The sequence below is a fragment of the Trematomus bernacchii genome, unplaced genomic scaffold (genome assembly GCF_902827165.1).
Source record: "Trematomus bernacchii unplaced genomic scaffold, fTreBer1.1, whole genome shotgun sequence".
Lineage (NCBI taxonomy): Eukaryota > Metazoa > Chordata > Actinopteri > Perciformes > Nototheniidae > Trematomus > Trematomus bernacchii.
In genome coordinates, this window is record NW_022987714.1 from 11253276 (window position 1) to 11272255 (window position 18980).

The 18980-nt window shown below is 40.2% G+C and overlaps 1 protein-coding gene across 5 annotated transcripts in view; it reads left to right on the forward strand.

Moving 5' to 3' along the window:
• The window catches only part of mical3a (microtubule associated monooxygenase, calponin and LIM domain containing 3a), a 74594-nt gene that overhangs the window by 34533 nt on the left and 21081 nt on the right, over positions 1–18980 (forward strand). For 2 of the 5 annotated variants that reach the window (XM_034141877.1, XM_034141875.1), the window contains exons 17-27: positions 7219–7405; positions 7890–7984; positions 8898–8991; positions 11413–11611; positions 13724–14010; positions 14240–14332; positions 15552–15707; positions 16069–16131; positions 17705–17779; positions 18098–18211; positions 18306–18385. In XM_034141877.1, the coding sequence (XP_033997768.1) occupies positions 7219–7405; positions 7890–7984; positions 8898–8991; positions 11413–11611; positions 13724–14010; positions 14240–14332; positions 15552–15707; positions 16069–16131; positions 17705–17779; positions 18098–18211; positions 18306–18385 (1443 nt within the window). Of the gene's footprint in view, positions 1–267; positions 370–2892; positions 3004–3445; positions 3509–3688; positions 3803–3940; positions 4046–4422; positions 4537–5383; positions 5486–6663; positions 6772–7218; positions 7406–7889; positions 7985–8897; positions 8992–11412; positions 11612–13723; positions 14011–14239; positions 14333–15551; positions 15708–16068; positions 16132–17704; positions 17780–18097; positions 18212–18305; positions 18386–18980 lie in introns of all 5 variants that reach the window. The other 3 variants (XM_034141873.1, XM_034141876.1, XM_034141874.1) reach the window with 3 other exon arrangements.

An 18980-nucleotide genomic window follows, 5' to 3' on the forward strand; every position in this document is an offset into this window, starting at 1 on the left:
CTGCATGGTATTTACTGTGTACAGTGTTATAAATATCCCCTTACTCTCTCAGCATGATCTTCTCATGACTCTGTCATTTCCTTATCTGTTCCTTATATTTGTTTCCATCTTCTGTGACTCTATCCGCCCATGATTCACTTCCTTCTTTCTGTTTTTCTCTCCTGGATTACACCTCCCGTCATGGACCATTTCATGATGCCTTGCATGGTTATTCGGGGCTTCTCATTGGCCTCTCTTGCTGTCACTCATCATTATCTGACCTCAAAGGGGGACTCTCTGCCCAATCTGGACCAACTTTTGCCCACTAGCCCACCCCAAACCCCTGTGAATGAGCCAGTGTGCCTGGTGCCTGTCCCAGCATGGAGAAAGGTAAAGAGTAGAAACGCCCCGCCTCGTTACCATAGAAACTAACCACTAGACTGACCTTCTAACCATATGTCCCTGTGGTGTGTCGTAGTGGGACAGCTGCTTTGTGCTAGCCTTTTAGTCCGAGCCTCCCTTTCTCTGTAGATATTGTGCAGTTCTCAGATTTGTAGGAGTAGCTCTTTTCGTGTGGTTAACAAGTGTTTTAACCAATCAAATAGCTGTATATGTGTGTTTCTGTGTGCGTGAGAGATACACAAGAGTTTGTCAGCTTCATGGTTTATCGTTGCTTCTCCTGTCCTGGATCAGAGACGCACTCAGCAGCAGGAGCAGCTGAGCATTCGCTACAAAGAAATGATCAAGGGTCAGCCCAACAGAGGGGAGCAGGTACGGTTAGCCTAGCTGGCCTGGTAGTCCTCCAACTCCTGCCACATCCCATTAAGTCCAATTCAACCCCCTTTAGATGGAAAATAATTGGCCTTCCTATCAAGAAGCAATGGGAAGGGAAGGTAGCCTCACTAATCCAGACAACTGTTACTCCTGTATTCATTTTACAGTGGAAAACATCCACTGAGAACCAAATAAGCCCAAAGTAGATCAATCGGCAAGGATGGTGTCATGACTCCAAAACGCTGTCAATAACTGAATGTTTTTAAATCTTATATTAAAAATTATTCTCCTATTTATTGTAACCAATTCATATTTGAAGGCAAAGACCAGTGTGAGTTAGTCCAATGCTGGGTTTGTTTATAAGGATGAAGGAAGGGTTCAGGTTAAAAATACAGCCATAATAATGACCCAATGCATGTTAAAAGAATGCAAACAGACAGGTTATATTTTGGGCTTTATATTCATAGGATTATATTATCTATGCTAGCCAAAATATCCTGTTGTTTCTCTCCCACAAGCCCTTGTTGTTGTGTTAAATGTAACTTTAAGTTATTGAATTACTCCGAGTCCTTCTGGCAATGCACATTGTATGCCGCTGCTGCAGCCCTGTTATGGATTTAAAAATAAAATAAAAGGCCTAATCTTTTGTCAACAAAAGTTAAAATAACATTTTAGTCTGTTTTTGTCAAGAATATTGCATGTAGTTATTATCACAGTTACTTTTTGACTAAGTTATGGGGAAGTTGTTGTCCAAAATGTAGTCATAGATTTAATTTAATAAAAGGAATACTGTTTAAAAAAAACTGTAGTTTTGCTCTGTAGATTTCTTCTAAACAAACAACATTTCTTTCATACATTTTTCTTCACCAAATAGCTTATCGTGTATCCTGGAAGCGTAACAAACCTGTTACATTTCTTTACAGATAAAATATTGTTGAAGATCTTTTATGCCATAAAAGCCATAAAAGTTGTTATGTTCTTCATCCCTACATCTTGCTGGTGTGCTTTGCAAATTGTGGCCAATTGTTGATTAAGTGAATAATTTGAAAAAAGTGACCAGATAAAGAAAACAGAATAGTCTCTATCTATGATGTCTACCTTCCACCTCTTTCTTGTTGCTTTTTCTGCCACTTTTCTATGACCTCCAGTTCAAGTTTCCCTGCTACTGCCCTCAACCTTTAAAAGTAGATAGAATTAAGTTTTATTTTTGTTTGACACCAACCCGAATCGTAGATGTGTAAAAATGTTGTTTACTGAGAAATATGATCCATTGTATATCCACTCCTCCAGCCTCAGTAGAAGGCCGTCTGTAGCCAGCAGGCCTGTCTGGTTGTCTTCCTGCTTTACTGCTCTCTCATGCGTATACTCGGAGTCAGCACAGTGAAGTGCCAGCACCACTTTTCTCCTGCTGATGCTTAGAAAGTTGTATTTTTTGGTCTCGTCACTAGATTAGGCATGCACCTCACAGACATTGATTTGAAGCTTCAAACTCTCCTCTTTAAAGGGATTTTAATTCACTGCTGTTCTTAAATGTCTTCTCATTGCACGGTAATTCTCTAGCTGCAGAGTGAATTAGCTCTGAGTCAATTGTAAAGAATGGAATAATCTTCATAATCCTTAAACACTTCTCTACACTAAGTGTATAGGATATCATTTTTAAGCCACTCTTATGTTCAGTGTTAATTATTTATATTGGAGAAGTTTCCATATACTAGAATATAAACGTTTTAAATTGTGAATAATTAAACGTTAATGGATTCCCTCTTGTGGATAGTTTTTACTGTCCACAAGAGGGACAGTAAAAAAAACATTGGACTATGTTTATCTGCCAAATACAATGTGTGGGTGGTCTGTTTTACTTTATGTGTGTCCAGCATTATTAAAGCTGCCTTGAGTGGGAGCCCACACTAATTACATTAACCCAATGGATTGCTAAGTTTGTGCTGACTGACACAAATATCCTTGCATATAATTTTACCTCTGAGTTTTACAAGCTTTTAAAAGCATTATGATTTATTAGCCTACTGTGACTTAGAACAATAAGGAGTGTGAAGCATATTTAGTTTTAGCTGTATCACTTTCATCATCATTCTTATCATTTTCTGCTGAATCTGCTGCTCCTGTCCCTCATCTCTCAAGGCCAGAAGTGGTGCAGACCAAGTGTCCAGCTCGGGCTCTCGGAGCTGCCCAAAGAAAACCATTCTGCTCCCTTCTTCCTCCTCCACTTCTTCGCTCTCTCTTCACTCAGAGGTGACAAACAGCCTGCTGTCTCTGTCTGTTTCCGTCTGTCTATCTCTGCCTCAAATCCACGACACACCCATTTACTGTCCCATAACCCCAAATCCCCTTTTGTGTTCTCTGTACCTCAGATTTGATGTCGGCAGTGTTTAGCATTAATAAAAACAATAGCTGCATTTTCTCAAATGCACTTCCTAGAGAGGTTTGAGTCTTATTTACTGAGTGAGTAGGTGGTGTTTGTCAGAGGAGCTGCTTGTTTTCATGCCGAAGGGTATGTTGTTTGGATTTGGCGGCTTGTAAATAATTGTCGACTCAGGGGACCTTGGGTAGTTTTAACTTTTTGTCAGGCACTGTCAATAATTCCACACAGAAAGCTATTCTCAACTTTAAGTAAGACTGCTTAAGCCCGATGAAAAACGTGTTGATACGGTATCTACTCATTTCTGCCTTCAAGCATTTGCGCAAAAGCCCGGAAGAAGAGACGCTTGAATACTACGAGATGCCTCTGAATTACGGGGTACAGTAAACGAGTGATAGCATGGATGTGTGTTCAGTTTGTTGTTGGCATTTATTGATGAGTTATTATGGATGGAAAACTGACTTCCAAATCAAGGTTTTTCTTTATTTAAAACAATTATATCAGCCCTTTAGCTACAACCAAAATCAGTATCAAGTCTCACTAGAGCTATCTTGGCAGGAAGGGAAGCTGCCGCACCTGACTGAGCCAAAACCCATTCACATACCTGGTATACAGGAGAGGGCTGACCGCCTAATCTCCAGGTTTAAGGGCAAACCTGACAGACCACCAAAGGTGAACACTGTGCATGGTTTTCCAAGTGCCATTAAGTTCTTTGGGTACATTTTTGTATGTTAAGGGCATGCTATTGGTGTGCGTGTGCACATCCTCCTAAGTCTAATTCCATCAACCATTCCTTTTGTCCCCCTGGAGCCTAAGACAAAGCCGTCCCGTTTCTTTATAGAGCAGTGGCACTTGTCCAGCGGCGTGACTGACAGTCCTGGTTCACCACTTTCCTCTCCTGAATCTCCCAGAAAGGTTAGGTTTTGGTGCTGTGGACTCACTCTAACAGACATACAGTATGGAGGTTTTTTCTTTCGACAAAAATACCTAACCCAAAGTCTTTTAATTTTCTTCAGTTCTCGTTTATACTTCTCTTATTTCGATTTTTTGCTAGGAATTGCTGTTGGGCAGCTTCACTAACTGCAGGGCATTGCTTTCATCGTTTATCCACACAGCTTACATTTCTGCTTGAATTAAAGACTGACAGCTGGAACTATGAAAACAATGGCTTACAAACCATCTGTGACTTTTCTCTCAATATCAAACTTTTTTGTAAAGGAGATTGTTTTTGGAAACTACTAAAGTAACTCCTTGTAAATCCCTTTGTGATTGAATTATCTATTTTTCTGCAGGAGCAAGCAAGGCCTCTGCACACAGATGATGAAATGCCTTTATATGTGCTTAGTATTCAGGAGAGGGCTAAGCAACTTGCCTCTCAGTTTGAGGACAAGCCAGCCCAACCAAAGGTGACAATTTACCACAGAAAGCTGATAATTAATATTTATACATTACACATTTTTGGGAGTCTTGCCCTGTTGGTCAACTTAACCTTCTTAAGAGTAGACACCAGAATTGTTCATGTTTTCCCAGTAGGTTGTCGCAGTTTAGCAGGTCAGTACACATCATTAGGCTTAACTAGTGAGTATTAGAGTGCAGCATTCAAATAACAACTTCTAATACCAAGAAACTGAAAGTTGAGTGAATTGAAATGTATTTATGAGGGATAACATTGATCGAAAACAAAAAGTATCTCTGTTTATGTAGTAAATAAATAATGGGAGAATTGCGGGGCTAACCTTGACGACAGGAATATCTACAAACTTTTTATTTGAAAGATATGAACATAAACTTTTAACAGCTGTAGGGTTATTATTGACATTTCTTTGCTAGGTGCCTACACTTGTTCAGCAATTCATGCTAACACATTAGCATAGAAAACTAGGGAAGGACTTGACGGCTAACGGAAAATACAAAACTAATTAGAATTGTCCTGTCAAGTTCAAGTTAGTTATTTTTTGTATTTTCACAGGTGCCAGATAAATATATTATTGAAACAAGATGAAAAGAAAAAAGGAGAAATGTAAAGAAAATGGAAGTTACAAAGGATAAAATATAGCTAAACTCAGCAATGTATGCTAGCGTGTTAGCATAAAACACCTAAGGAATTAAGCTGACCAACAGGCTGCTCTCCAAAGGAAATTGATAAATAAAACGTATACATTTTTGTTTCAGAACTCATGTGAAACATTAGTTCATATAATGTTTGTATAATTGTTAAATTTATATTTTAATTTCTGCCTCCTTTTTGTGGAGGCTAAGAAAAAACCCTCCCGTTTTGTTATGGAACAATGGCACCTGGCTCGATCTCAGTCTCCCCCTGGTTCTCCCCCCTCCACCTCTGACTCCCTGAGACAGGTAGTCGTCTCACGCCTGCGAGGAATGGTGTGTGGTGATGATGCTAACACTGCACCTGTTTTTCACGAGGATTTATCATCTCACCAAGTTACAAAAGTTGCTTAACACGTCTTAAGCTCCTCTGAGACGTTATTCTAAAAGCTGGCTGCTTGTTGCGAAATATTAAGGAACTCATTTGCAACTTGATAATTGTTTTCTGTGGTTGTTGTGATATGTATGCGGGTGAGTAATCAGTCCTTGTTATGACTGTGACTATCTGGACAGATATCAAAATATATTCATCTGATGCGCGTTTGAACTTAATTATGATTTCCTCAGTTATTTTACCAAGGGAGTCCCTATTTGTTGTTTTAGATTAAAAGAGCAGCTTGGCAGCAAAAAATCTCATCTTGTTTAATTCCCATGCAGACGAGCACAGTTCCAACTGTGGCAGGGTAACATTTTTGCAATGCAGTAGGACTGCAAAGCTAGTCAAATCTTATCCACAGTAACAGTTTGCATGGCTTAGTTTTGCCTCATAGTACATGCTGACCTCAATTCTTCCTCCGGCTTTTTGTTACGTTATAATGGATGTAAACCTAATCCTAGATTAATTTAGGATTCAAACAAATAATGGATAAAAACAAACCACTTTGAGTGGTCATTTGCAGCATTTTCTTTTGTTCGAATTTATTGTTCAATGAATTATGCAACAGTACAGCGTGTGAGTGCCTCTGTGTGTGTGCATGTGAATGAAAAATGCATGACTGCTTTACTGTGGGTGTGTGAGAAAAAATACTGTTATAGTCTTAATGATCAGTGACGGTCCACTTAGTATCTGTTGTCATTAAGAATACTGGGATATTGGATATTTTTCTGATATATCAAATCCAATAATGCTCTTTGTATGGAAAGCAAATGCAGAGTGAATCTTATCTATTTGAGCTATATTTGGTTCTGCAGTTAGGTGGAGCTACTGTCTCATCTAAGCTCCTGATCAAGCATGGAAGCATTGCCTTGTCATGTCTCAAATGTCCTGTCACACACTATTGCTTGTGAACGCTTTCTGTGATTAAGCTCTCCTTTTCCCACTTCCTCCATCTGTTTTCATATTATTATTTTTTTCTATCCATCATCCATCATTTTTCTAATTCTTTTCCACCTGTTTGTCTTTTTTCCTCCCTTATTGATGTTGATAGCGCTATGTAAGGTTGTACACAGGTGGAGTTAGCTCATTGGCTGATCAGATAGCCAATCAGCTTGAGTCTCAGGAAGATCCTAAGCTCCTACCTGAAAAGAAGGATTTGGTAAGCATGATGCCAGGGGGGTAGAAGGCATGTGGCTGCGCAGATGAAAGCCTTATTGCCAGAGAGTGGTTTTTTCATACAATAATGTGTTGTTGATATGTTAGTCTTCCTGTCACAATTTAACTCCATCTCCCTGTAGCTGTAAAGTGTGTGTTTGCTCCACAAGTAAATACTGTTTGGGATACTGCTGTGTTTGTCGATCATTTGCACAATGATCAGAGATCCCTATTCCTACTGACAAATAGCTGTTGACTTGCTCTGTTGTGTGTTGTTGTGTGTGTGTACAGTAGCACTTTAACTAGCATACATCGACAGTGGCCTGGTGTGTGATGTCCACTAAATCTTTGATGTAAACATCCCCCCTTCTCCTCTCCTCTCCTCTCCTCTCCTCTCATCTCCTCTCTTTTTCATAAAAACCTAATCAATCTTCAACCTATCCTTCCACAGGGCTCTTTGAGAAAAGAGTTCCCCGTCAACATCGGTGGCAGCGATGTGTGCTTCTTCTGTCGAAAGCGTGTGTACGTGATGGAGAGGCTGAGTGCAGAGGGGAAGTTCTTCCATCGGAGCTGCTTCAAGTGCGAATACTGCAACACAACACTACGACTGTCCTCCTACGCCTTCGATGTGGAGGATGGTAAGACTCTATCATTAAGTTCCTAAACATCGCAAGACCAGAATTAAACTTAATCTCAATCCAACCTAAACGATTTTAGTAAAGAAAAAATACCACATTGCTATTAACTTGTAAATCTAAACTCTAAGTCTAAGACATTGAACTATTCCTTCATTACCTTACCCCACAGCCGTGCAGTCTCCTAACTCCATATTATTGTTCTCTGTGAGGTGTCTATTATGCTCACAGACAGGCAGCAGATTGTTTGTTGAGAGACAGTAGCTGTTTTTCAGAGTAAACCGTGGGACTAAAGCCCACGCACGTCAGAGCTCAGACAGTAAGGAAGATCTTTTTATTCAAACAAACAAACAGTCTATTTCTGCAGAGGAAACACATCCGATGGACTCTTTGAGGTGAAATAAACAGAATATGCTGTGTATATATGTATTTATTCATTTGATTGATTTATTGTTTTTGTGCCGTCTGTCTTCTTTTTATCCTGCAGGGAAATTTTACTGCAAGCCCCACTTCTGTTACCGACTGTCTGGCTATGCTCAGAGGAAGAGGCCCGCCCCCTCGCCTACTCCAATCACTGCTAAGGTACCTGTTTCTGTTTAATGGTGAAATGACTGGTGGAAATCAGGAATGGCATGATAATGAATACTTTCATTGTATAGTTTATCTTAAAAATGCACTGCCTAGTAGGGGAACATGTTGATGGCAGGGGAGCGATTTGTAAAAGGGAAAAGGAATCGCGATTGACTTTCTTCTCATACAAATTCCTGCAAAATCTTTTACTAAACATCATTGTTGCTTCCTTTTTTATGATAATAACGGATATTTAATGGTTTAAGTTAATCATGTCTTTTATTTCTCCTGGCTGATAGTCATTATCAGTATTATGTTCTTGTCTTCATTCCTCCACTGCATCAATCCCTCTTATTTAAACACATTTCAACTAAGCTCTAATAAGATAGTGATAGGCTCTCTAAGTGATTTTTCTTTTAATAAAAATGGTAATTTCAGACACGGAAAACGTGTTGTCACCGAAAATAATACATACAAAAATGTATTAAAATTGCACAGCAAAATAGTACAGGGTCTGAAGGATGTATTTTGATTCCAGCCCAGTGACCTGTGATAAGGCTTGTCACATGCAATAAGTTAGAAATGTTGTTTAATAGGCGACTTTTGAATAAACAAGGACAACTTATTTCCCAAATAAGGATTCCTCTGTCCTCACATCTCTCCCTCCCGTCTTAAAATTGCTGAGCTTAGACAAGAGGAAGAGACTCGGTGAGAGAAGGCAGGATGCAAAAAAAGGATGAACTACTAACGTGATGGCTAAAGCAAACTAGCCGAAAAAAGATCATGCATATGAGATCAAAAAAGAAGACAAGACAATAACTGATTCATTTGCACGCCACCAACTTCTCATAGTTATATTAAATCGCCCTCTATGTGACCTCTGAGTAGGGGTAAGGGCTGCGGCTAACGTCATCTGTCTTTGCAGGAGAACCAGGCGCCCCAAACTCCTACAGCGACCGTGGATGCCCCCGGGAGGGCGATGGCAGCGGCGTCCCCCTCAGCCGAGCTCCAGCCCTCAGGTACCCCTCTTCCCTTTCTTGATGCCCTGGCTGCGCCCTGCCGTCTGGTCAGGGGCGTGGGGGTCCGGCTGTGTGACCTCCGCCGCACACTCTCCTGGACCTGCCACCAGGTGGCACGCAACCCCCTAGACTCTCCCTTCCTGTGCACCTACTGCATCTACCTCTTCTGCTGTTTCTCCATCAATGTTCTGCTCAACCTCCTCTAGCATGACTCTTTCTCCCTTTCCTTTGCCAACTAATGTCTGTGGGACTGTGTAGATTTAGCTGACTGTATTGAATCACTGACGGAGTGTTCGTGTAAATCTTGTGATTCTTCGTCTCGGATTGATTTTCTTGAAGATGCAGCATTCTTTCTGTCTCCGTTAGCAGCCATTTTATGACTTGTGATTGGTCGAGGCAGTAAAGCAGCCTCTCTGGCAGCATAATCTTAGAAGTGAATGGTGCATCTTCAATTTATTTATTTTTCTCTTGGCTTGGTAATTAAAATAAGAGTTCTGGTGAGCTCTCAAGGCAGCAATACGTGTAACAAAATTGATAACCCTCTTCCTGTTCTGATTTCATCATTGCAGGAATGTGCCAGCTTTACTACTCAAACATTGTTGTAAAAATGTATTTTGGCATATAACAATTAGGGCTGGGCGAGATATATCAATACTATATTGTTATTGTGATATAAGACTACATATTGTCACTTTTGGCATTGTAATATCTGATAGAGACCTTATCAGGTTTTAAAAGTTGCATTACTGTCAGATCATGTTATAGCTGTTTGATTACTTGCCTTTCCACACGCCATTATAACTAATGATCATGTATCAAAACCAGGTCTTGTGTAAATATCTTGTTAAAGTATCAATAGTCAAATATTGTCGCAATGTCGATATCTTGATATATTTTTCTTCATATCACCCAACCCTAATAGCAATACATTTGTACGATATACGGTTATCACATCACCCTGATTTTTGCCTGCCTGTGTTTTAATGAAAAGCCAAGCTTAATTCTGTTGTGATTGTAACTTCTAGTGCTTTCTTTGACCTCCTCCTCTGTGATGAGTTCTTTTTAGAGCCTGCTTTGTGATGTGTTCTTTTCTCTCTGTAAGCTGTCTTGCACCTACAGTATCCCTCTCACTGAAACTCAGAATACTGTGATGAAGTGCCTGTATCAGTGCTTTGTGAGCTTTACCTTTCCCCTCCTATCAGAGCACCTCAAAACTGAGAGCTCTACTAGTGCTTGGATTAGTGCCTGTGATTGGCTTTCTTTTTTATTTCTCTCTCCTCCTGCATCCCTCACCCTCTCACCCCACCCCCCCCTTTGCTACATTCAGTGAATATTATTGTAAAATATAATCATCAAGACCAGAGAAAGCTACACCGAACATGCGGGTAAGATAACAAATAATAATAAATTGAACTTAAGTGTAGGCCTGCTGCATTGTGTAGCGAGTATAGTATTATAATATGAAATATGTTATTCTCGTAATACAATTAATGCTCATTATTTAAGATAAATAAGTATAAATTGGATATTCAAAGTTTACGGTTATGGGTCGCTTTAATTTCAGAGTTTTCGAAGTTTTTCGAAGATTTATCAGCAAATTGCCTTGTTTTGATGACAAAAGGAAAACAATAGAGCTTTTTCAACATTTTCCTCCTCTACAAAGAATAATATACCAACATGTCACACTTATTCCTTTTTTAATTGGGATTTAAATGAGGCCTGATTTAAAATGTCTTCCTAATTGGAATGCAATTTAATCTCTTTTCATGTTATTAAGAAGCGTAGTAAAATGTGACAACTTTTTGGATCCATTTCATCCATAATAATGAGTAACCAAGTCTATTTCAAAGACACATTTTGGAGAAAAAAAAAACAGTTTTGAGATTTGCTTCTCAGGATGGGAATAAGGCAAGGCACCACCTGGTACTTATAACTGCAGAACTATTTTAGAGTGGTACACTTTGCCTGTGTTTGTTGATAATATTGCTGTAGGATTATAATTAATGCAATAAATTCAGTTATAGACCTTACATTGGTGTGTCCTTGTCAGTTTGTCCTTAAAATTAGAAGTGAAAATGCCTCTTGTTTCTTTTTGGATGAGGATGGTTTTAATGCTGTTGGGCCCATAAGTTCACACACAAACATAGTCAGAATTATTTGACATAATTACATAGTATTCACAAAATGTTAAACAGTGGATTTGTTTTGGTCCCAGTTGAAGTTAAACACCCTTCTTATCAGCCCTGCATGGCTCCTCGCTGCAGAGGGTTACCTTCTGCTCCTCTCTTCTCTATTATTGCCCCTGTCTGACTCTCAGTTGCAATGTTTTGTGCTCTTCTTTCCTCTGCCTTCTTTCCTCCAACCTGCTGCCCACCTCGATGTCATCATTTCACCTGCCATTTCCTCCATCACCATCCCCAGCCCCGGAGGTCAACGGTCTGCAGGAGCCCAGCCTAGCCAAGCGTCTGCGGGGAACCCCAGAGCGCATCGAGCTGGAGAACTACCGGCTCTCCCTGCAGAAGGAGGAGGAGCTGGAGGAGGTGCCTGAGGAGACGCTGGCAGAACACAACCTCAGCAGCGTGCTGGACAAGCGCACGGACGCTGACGACCTGGGCTCCAGGTAAGAGCAGGAGAAATAAAGAGATATGCTGTTGTTGTCTTAGGCCTGCCAATTTCCATATGAATCTATCTGCATGTCACAAAACTGAGTCTCATTATTGTTTGCATTCCTACCGTTTGAGTGAAATCCAACATTCTCATTATAATAATACTCAATATTGCACAAATGTTTGAAGTTGCAATAACATTGTATCCTGAGTTAAAGGTCACCTATTAAGCAAAATCCATGTCTTTTATACATAGATATATATCCCCTCTGTGTTAAGAGATTTGGAAAGACTCGGTAAAAAAGATTCTCTCTCTTTTTGTCTTGATCCATTTATTTAAAAACCTGTCTGAAGATTAGATGATCAGATTTTGGCCACTTTGTTATGTCACAATGTTTTTTTGGGTTGTTCAACTATTAGCCAATAATCAACCAAGGTAACGCCCGCCCACCTTATCACCTGAATGGCATGCTACAATGCATGATCTGTTCAGAGACATGTTTTGTCTATATCTGAGACGTATTATATGTTGATGAAAAAGAGTATACAAGGGGACCTTTAAAGGGCCCATGTCATGGCCATTTCTACTGATCATAATTCCATTGTTGAGGTTTACTAAAATACATTTATACTGTGCAATTTTCCAAACTCACATTTCTCATACAGCATCTCTGTATAGTATGTGTATTCACTCTCTGTCCTAAACGGCTTGTTGGAGCTCCTGCCCCCCCCCCCCCTCCCTGTGAGCCCAGTGGCCGCCTGCGAGACAGCGAGACACAGCGCGAAACACACACACACCCGCAGCCTGGCTGGGAGTTTGTGTGTGTGCCCAGGCTGAGTTCCGCGGTGTCTCGCCGACCCCACACACATCACTATACCCGAAATACGTCACTATACCCAAGAAGTAAACAATGGAAAAAGAGAAATCTCCAACGAGGCGTTCTGGGGCAGCATAGACAGGTCTTTTCTGTGTTAGAGTTTTACTCGCTACAGGGTGAACTTTGAGGGTTTGTGACTCTGCAGACCGTTTACATGCATAAAAAGCTACATAACACACAAGGGGACGGGTAATAACCGGAAAAGCATGACATGGGACCTTTAACCTGTTAAGCCCCAAAGCTTTTTTTAATTTTTTATTATTTTTTTTTCTTTTAATTTTTTTTCTTTGGATGGAATGAATACCTATGGTGATAATTCAATGTAATACATCATTTTTATAGTCTGGTACCTGAAAAAGGTCAAATGGCACTGATGGAACCAGATGTACCCAAATGTGCCGAAAGCTTATTCCGCCTGGAACTTTTTTTTGCTAAACCTCTCTAACAAGGTCAAATTTAACTTGTTTTGCCTCATTCTTGATACAGGGTACTTATTATATGTTATAGTTTGGATTCCTAAAGCTTTTAGTCTACCATCCCATCATTCAAGGGTGGTTTTCACTATAAGTAATGTTTTTTCTTTCGGCGGAGGTACGAATTTACCTTTTTTTACTATGTTCCATCTGAATTTACTCTGACTGAGAAAAATCTATATTGATTCTGACACTTCTACATCCAACTCACAGATGTAACCTTGCTTTGATAAAAGAAATTATTCATATAACCCTTTTAGAAGTGAAGTTGTAGTCATTTGTTTTGGGCATGTCATTTTCGAGCCTGAAACCTGAAAAACAGGCTCGGGGCTTAACAGGTTAAGGATGGTGATATTATCGTATCAATGGGCCTCTGTTAGCCTAAAAAACGCGGTTGATTTTAGAATTTAATAATCTTACCAAACAATTATTATTATAATCTTAGATCCGTTTGGACGAACAATAAATTGAACCCAGAATAATTGTCTTATCAGATATGTTTTAGGACTCTTTTTAATTGTGTTTGTTAATTTCGCTTGGGGTGTCTGAGACATTAAAGACAAAGGATTTCGGACATTTTAAACAATAAGATTTCAATGAAAAATGTAAATTATAATAATAATCTTTTTCTGCATTTGTGCCTTGATAAGTAAAGCAAACTACAAATTCTTAGAGTTCTACAGAAAATGTAAAGCAGCACAGTGCGAAATATGAAGTCTCTTTCTGCCTCCCACCTGCTCTAACACATCACCGTGACTCCTCTTTTATCCAACAGTAGCTCAGAGTCAGACATGGAGGAGGAGGAGGAGGAGCAGGAGCAGGAGCAGGAAGAGCAGCAAGAGCAGGAGGAGGGGGAGCAGCATCCTCTCAGCCCCTCAGACCTCGGCGGGGTTCCCTGGAAGGAGGCGGTGGAGCTCCACGCTAAACTGAGGGGCGAAGAGGGAGACGACGTGGGCGAGGCCCTCGATGATGCTGTCAGCAGAGACGGGGAAATAGATGAAGACGACGAAGACGAAGAGGAGGAGGATGATGAGGACGAAGATGAGGAGGAGTCAAGCGATGGTAAATTTGTCAGATGTTAACATCCAGTCCAGACTCCATTTGTCCTTTGAAGAACTTAAATTATTTTTTTATTGAAATCTGTTTTCTGTAAAGTGTCACCGTCTCAAAGTTTGTTGTCTTCATCCTCTCTGCTTCTTTCCTCCCTTTCATTACATCCCCCTGTGTCCACTGTGTGTGTGCGCGTGTGTGTGTGTTTGTGCGTATATCTGTTGTCTCCCCCTGCTGGCAGAGGGTGATTACTGCCCCTGGGATAAAGAGCTCACGTCTGGCCTTTGGCTGGAGAAGCACCTCACAGAGGAAGACGATGTTGGTACATTTAAAGGTAGCAGCAGAACTGCCTGTGGATGCGTTTGCAGTTACTTTGAGCGTGATTTATAATCCTGGCTGGTTTGGGTTCTTTTTTCAAGGATTTCTACGACAAGTGTGTGGCTTTTTTGGTTGTGTTGTTGTTTGTGGTTGTGTTTTTTGAAGATTTTGTGTTCATAAGTGTGCTTTATCTTAGCCCTTTGAACCCCACCATCCGCTGGCGGGCTTGAAAGGCATGTTTATTTTTCCAAAAATATCAGCAAGCTACATCGGGGTACTACTGTACATAGGGATGTCCCTCACTCACGTACAATGTGTTGGAGCGCCAGCCAATAGAAGCATGAGTGATACGTAGTGATGTCAACATTTCAGGGAAGCAAAAAGGTCTACAATCCAGGAGTTTCAGGCAGGGGAGGAAACTTTAGGATTTTAGCCTTTTTCAGACCATTTACATGCACTAAAATCCTATATAACACATGGAGAGGGAAAACCCCCAAAACACATAATGGGGCCTCCTTTAAAGTCTTTGAAGCCTTGAATGCCTCAGCATTGATCAACAGTCAGGTAACAACAATTCTGTACAGAGGACAGGACAAGAGAGGTTGTGAAATTATTATTATTATTATCATCAATGACATTTAATTTGTGCACTGCACAACAGACGTCGCAGACGATGCTTTTCCCATAGAGGTGAAAGGCTTATAGAAATGAGGCCACATTGAGTAAAATGCGACAGGATGCCCTAAAACAGCACGGGGTTCAAAGGCTTGAGGACTTACTGAGAGTTGGATCCCAATTCTAACCTGTTTAACACCTCTCTGTTTGTATATGGCTATTATAAACTAATCTGATAAATGTCTGAGATGTTTGTGATTTCCCCCCAGGCGCTGCAGCTACGTTTTGGTATTGAATTGAATCGTTGTGTTTAAAAAAAAATATTTATTTCTTTGACCTCATATCTTTGCAGCTCCCCTTTTATGGTTTGACTTTTCTTTTGCAGTGTATGCATGCAGCCTTCCTCTACCTGGCCTGGATGATTTCCTTTTGTTTTATTGCGAGTGTATTCTAATTTGTATCTGCCTTCTCTCTTTCCTTTTTGTCCTCTCTTTTCCTTCCACTGTTACCTTTCCTGCACATCTGCTTTCATCTCTCTCGATCCGTCTCTGATCTCTTGGTTCACACACAACTTTGCATCAACACCAAAAACACAACTCCACACCAACACGCTAATATAGCCAGGAGCATACAGATCCAACAAGTCCTGCAGCCTGTGGATCCCACGGCCATACCGGGCCTGGTGAGAACACACCTGGACTCTGAGGGAGACAAGGAGGCACAGCTGGCCTCCCAACTCTCCCACCCCTCTGAGCTCACGCAACCCTCCTCCACAGGTAACCCTCCCCCCTCAGAGGAGCACGGGATGGCTCACAGGGATAAGGATCAGGGTGTCTTAACTCACCAGCGTGGCTGCTGCTGTCCTGTATGTCTGCACCTCCCCACTAACCCACCTTTTTTGTTTTAATCATCTCTGATTTTGTCTGATTTTTGTCTTGGAATGTCTAATTGTTGTGTTCATTTTTTTTTTTTTTTTTAAAGTGTGTCATTTATTGTCTCTGTGGTGAACATTACGTCCCCTGTCAGTTTTTGTTCTTTTGTGTTCTGCTTTGTTCCTTCTCATGTGTCTAATTACTTTACTTGTTATTTCCCCGCCATCTATCCCTCATTGTTCCCTATCGTCTGGTTTGAACGTAGCCCCCGCCCACACATCCGCCCGACGTGAGGCAGTGAGAGTCTGGTTGGAGTCCTTGTCTGGAGGTAGCACAGACTAACAAAAATAAAAAAGGGAGATCATTGGCATCCCGTCTTAGACTCGTTCTCTATCTCTCTATCGGCTGGCCTTTTCCTGGAGCATGCAGACACACTCGGAGCCCAGCACACTCACAAGCATGCACGGTGCAGGGCTGTCGCTCCCAAAAAGTTCAGCTTTCTTGGGGTCAAACTTCACTTCCCAACCTCTCAAACCTACCCTTCCACCTTCTCTTCACTCACAATACCATATTGTACTGCATTGTAATGTATTCCAGAGACAGACGAGTCATCAAGATGCGAAATCACTTAACACCACAGTGTTTCTTTCACCGGGAATTGGCCATTGTTATAACCCATTCACGGCACTTTCACTTGCAAAAAGTCCGATATTGAGGCTTCTAAGGTATTTTTATCAACTTGTATAGACTTAAAGGTGGGGTAGGTAAGTTTGAGAAACCGGCTCGAGATCGCTAGAATTTGAAAATACACAACCGGAGAAAATCTGCCACTTCCTTACAGAGCCCCTCCTCCAACACACACGAACGCACACATGACCAATGAGGGCACGAGATAAGTTTGTGCCCCGATGGAAGGCTGACAGGCAGGTAGGCCATCCAGTTATTTTAGCCGGGCCGGCTAAAATGATTGGTCGTGCTTTCTACAGTATTACGGCTTCCACAGATGACATTTTTTAATGGATTTTTTGTCAAAGCACTTAAGATATTCATTGCTATCGGGATGTTAAGAGCATTCCATGGAATATAACAAAAAGTGTATCTCGAGCCGGTTTCTCAAACTTACCAACCCCACCTTTAACTGAGAATAAATGAGAGTCCTATGTATTTGGATTCATAGGCACCACTTGACTTTGGAGTTAAAAGCTTAGTAATGTCCAACTAGATTTAAATATTCCCTCAGTATCTGCCTGTGTTCCCACATGGACAAAGGTCAATCGAGTGCATTTGGCAGAAATGAGGGTTAATGTTGTATTATTCAAAAAATGCAGGAATGAACTGTGTGAGACACTTTTCCCTTTTAGTCTCTCCCACCAGATTTGTTTTAAATGATGGATTATTGTTCTTCACTTAACCAATGTCATTAACATTTTGGTTGTGCTTATTGCTTGGTTTAACAGCCTCCATTTGCTCATTTAATGGATATCTGCATGTGTCTATTCACTAATGCTACTCTGTGGCTAACCTTTGTTCATATTATTCGACTGACTTATTTCATTTGTACGCATAACTTATGTATGATTTTCTTGCCGGAGAGCTTTCCCTTAAAGCTTTCCTCCGAGAAAAAAAGGATTTTGGTTTTTGAAGCCTTTTCATCCTTTTTCAAACACTTATTTTTTTTATCTCTTCACATTCTGCACTCTTCTTTTAAAAGTGGTTTCATTAAGTCATCTTTGAACTCTGGTACTCTTTTCTCTTTTATTTTATCCTTTAACATTCAGTCTGAGGCGAGTATCTTAGTTCAGTTAATGTTAGGAAGTTGAAAAATATTTTCTCTCTGTTGCCTGAAAAGAGAGAGGTTGTCACACAGTCTGCTCACTTTACTTCACTCTTTGTCAAACCAGAGCCCTGTGAGGATGATGATCTGGAGGCAGAAGCAGACAGTCCAGATATGGAGCCGGGGACAGAGATGGATCAGGGTGAGCTGTCAAAATAATACACATATGGATCCATCAATTCTTATAATACTTTTTTGGTTTACAAAGGCAAGGCAAGGCAAGGCAAGGCAAGGCAATTTAGTTGTATAGCACAATTCATACAGTGATGCAATTCAAAGTGCTTTACAGGATCAAACAGATAAAACACAATACATTTTTACGATGGTCAAAGTGAGAAGAAATACAAAAACACACAAAACTATACAAAGAACTCTGCTTTGCTACAATACCATATAAAAAAATGACAATATGAAGCTTTGAAACAACTTAAAATGTCATATTGTTCTCCTTGAATTCAAGATGACATCCCTTCAGATGCAGAAGCTGAGGCTCGCTTGCATCAGTCCGAGCGCGTTGACGTGTTTCCTGAGGAGGACAAGAGATCAGAAAGTCAGAGAATGCCCTCCAGTATCGGTACGTCCCAAATAATTCATGTGAATTGATCCCTCAGTAATATTTGAACATGATTTAAAAACAAGTACTATTTCTTTTTTATTTGTGCATTCAGAAGTTTTCAGCGCCAGCCCTACACAAAATAAAGATGTTGTTCTTTCGCCGCTCAAACCTTCTCCAGAGCTTGAATCAAAGGTGAGATAACTTTGCAATTATTACGCTAAAAAAGGGCCCGGCCATATGGCTTATAAATAATATTTTCATGTTTTTAGGCTATGCCAGGATATCTGATATATATTGCTTGATATTTTCATAGTAAACTGAACGCTTATAGTATAGTGATGTGCTCTAAAGTTGATGATTGAAAATGTATTAAGTTATTATTATTCACGAAATGAATACAAATACAAATTCAGTTTTGCAGGTGTTCATTTTATTTTTAATTCAAATCTTTTTTAATATATATATATATGTATATTTTTCATGTTTGTCATCTTTATTCATTTATTCTTTGTTGACTGACTAAAAAGAATGTGAAATTGTCTATCATGTTAACCAGATAGTTACTTTTATTTTGAAGGAACTTCACATTTCCATTTACTATAAGAATACTTACTTATTAATATACACAGACCTCAAAACAACACAGGTCTAATTTAACCGTTTTTTAACCTTCCATTTCTGAGTGCTTATAAACTTGATTTGGAGCTCCACTTCTTGTGCCGTCTAGGCTCTTTCCTTTAGTCTGCTTTCAGTTTAGACTAAATCCTGATCGTGTCTGTTTCCTTTC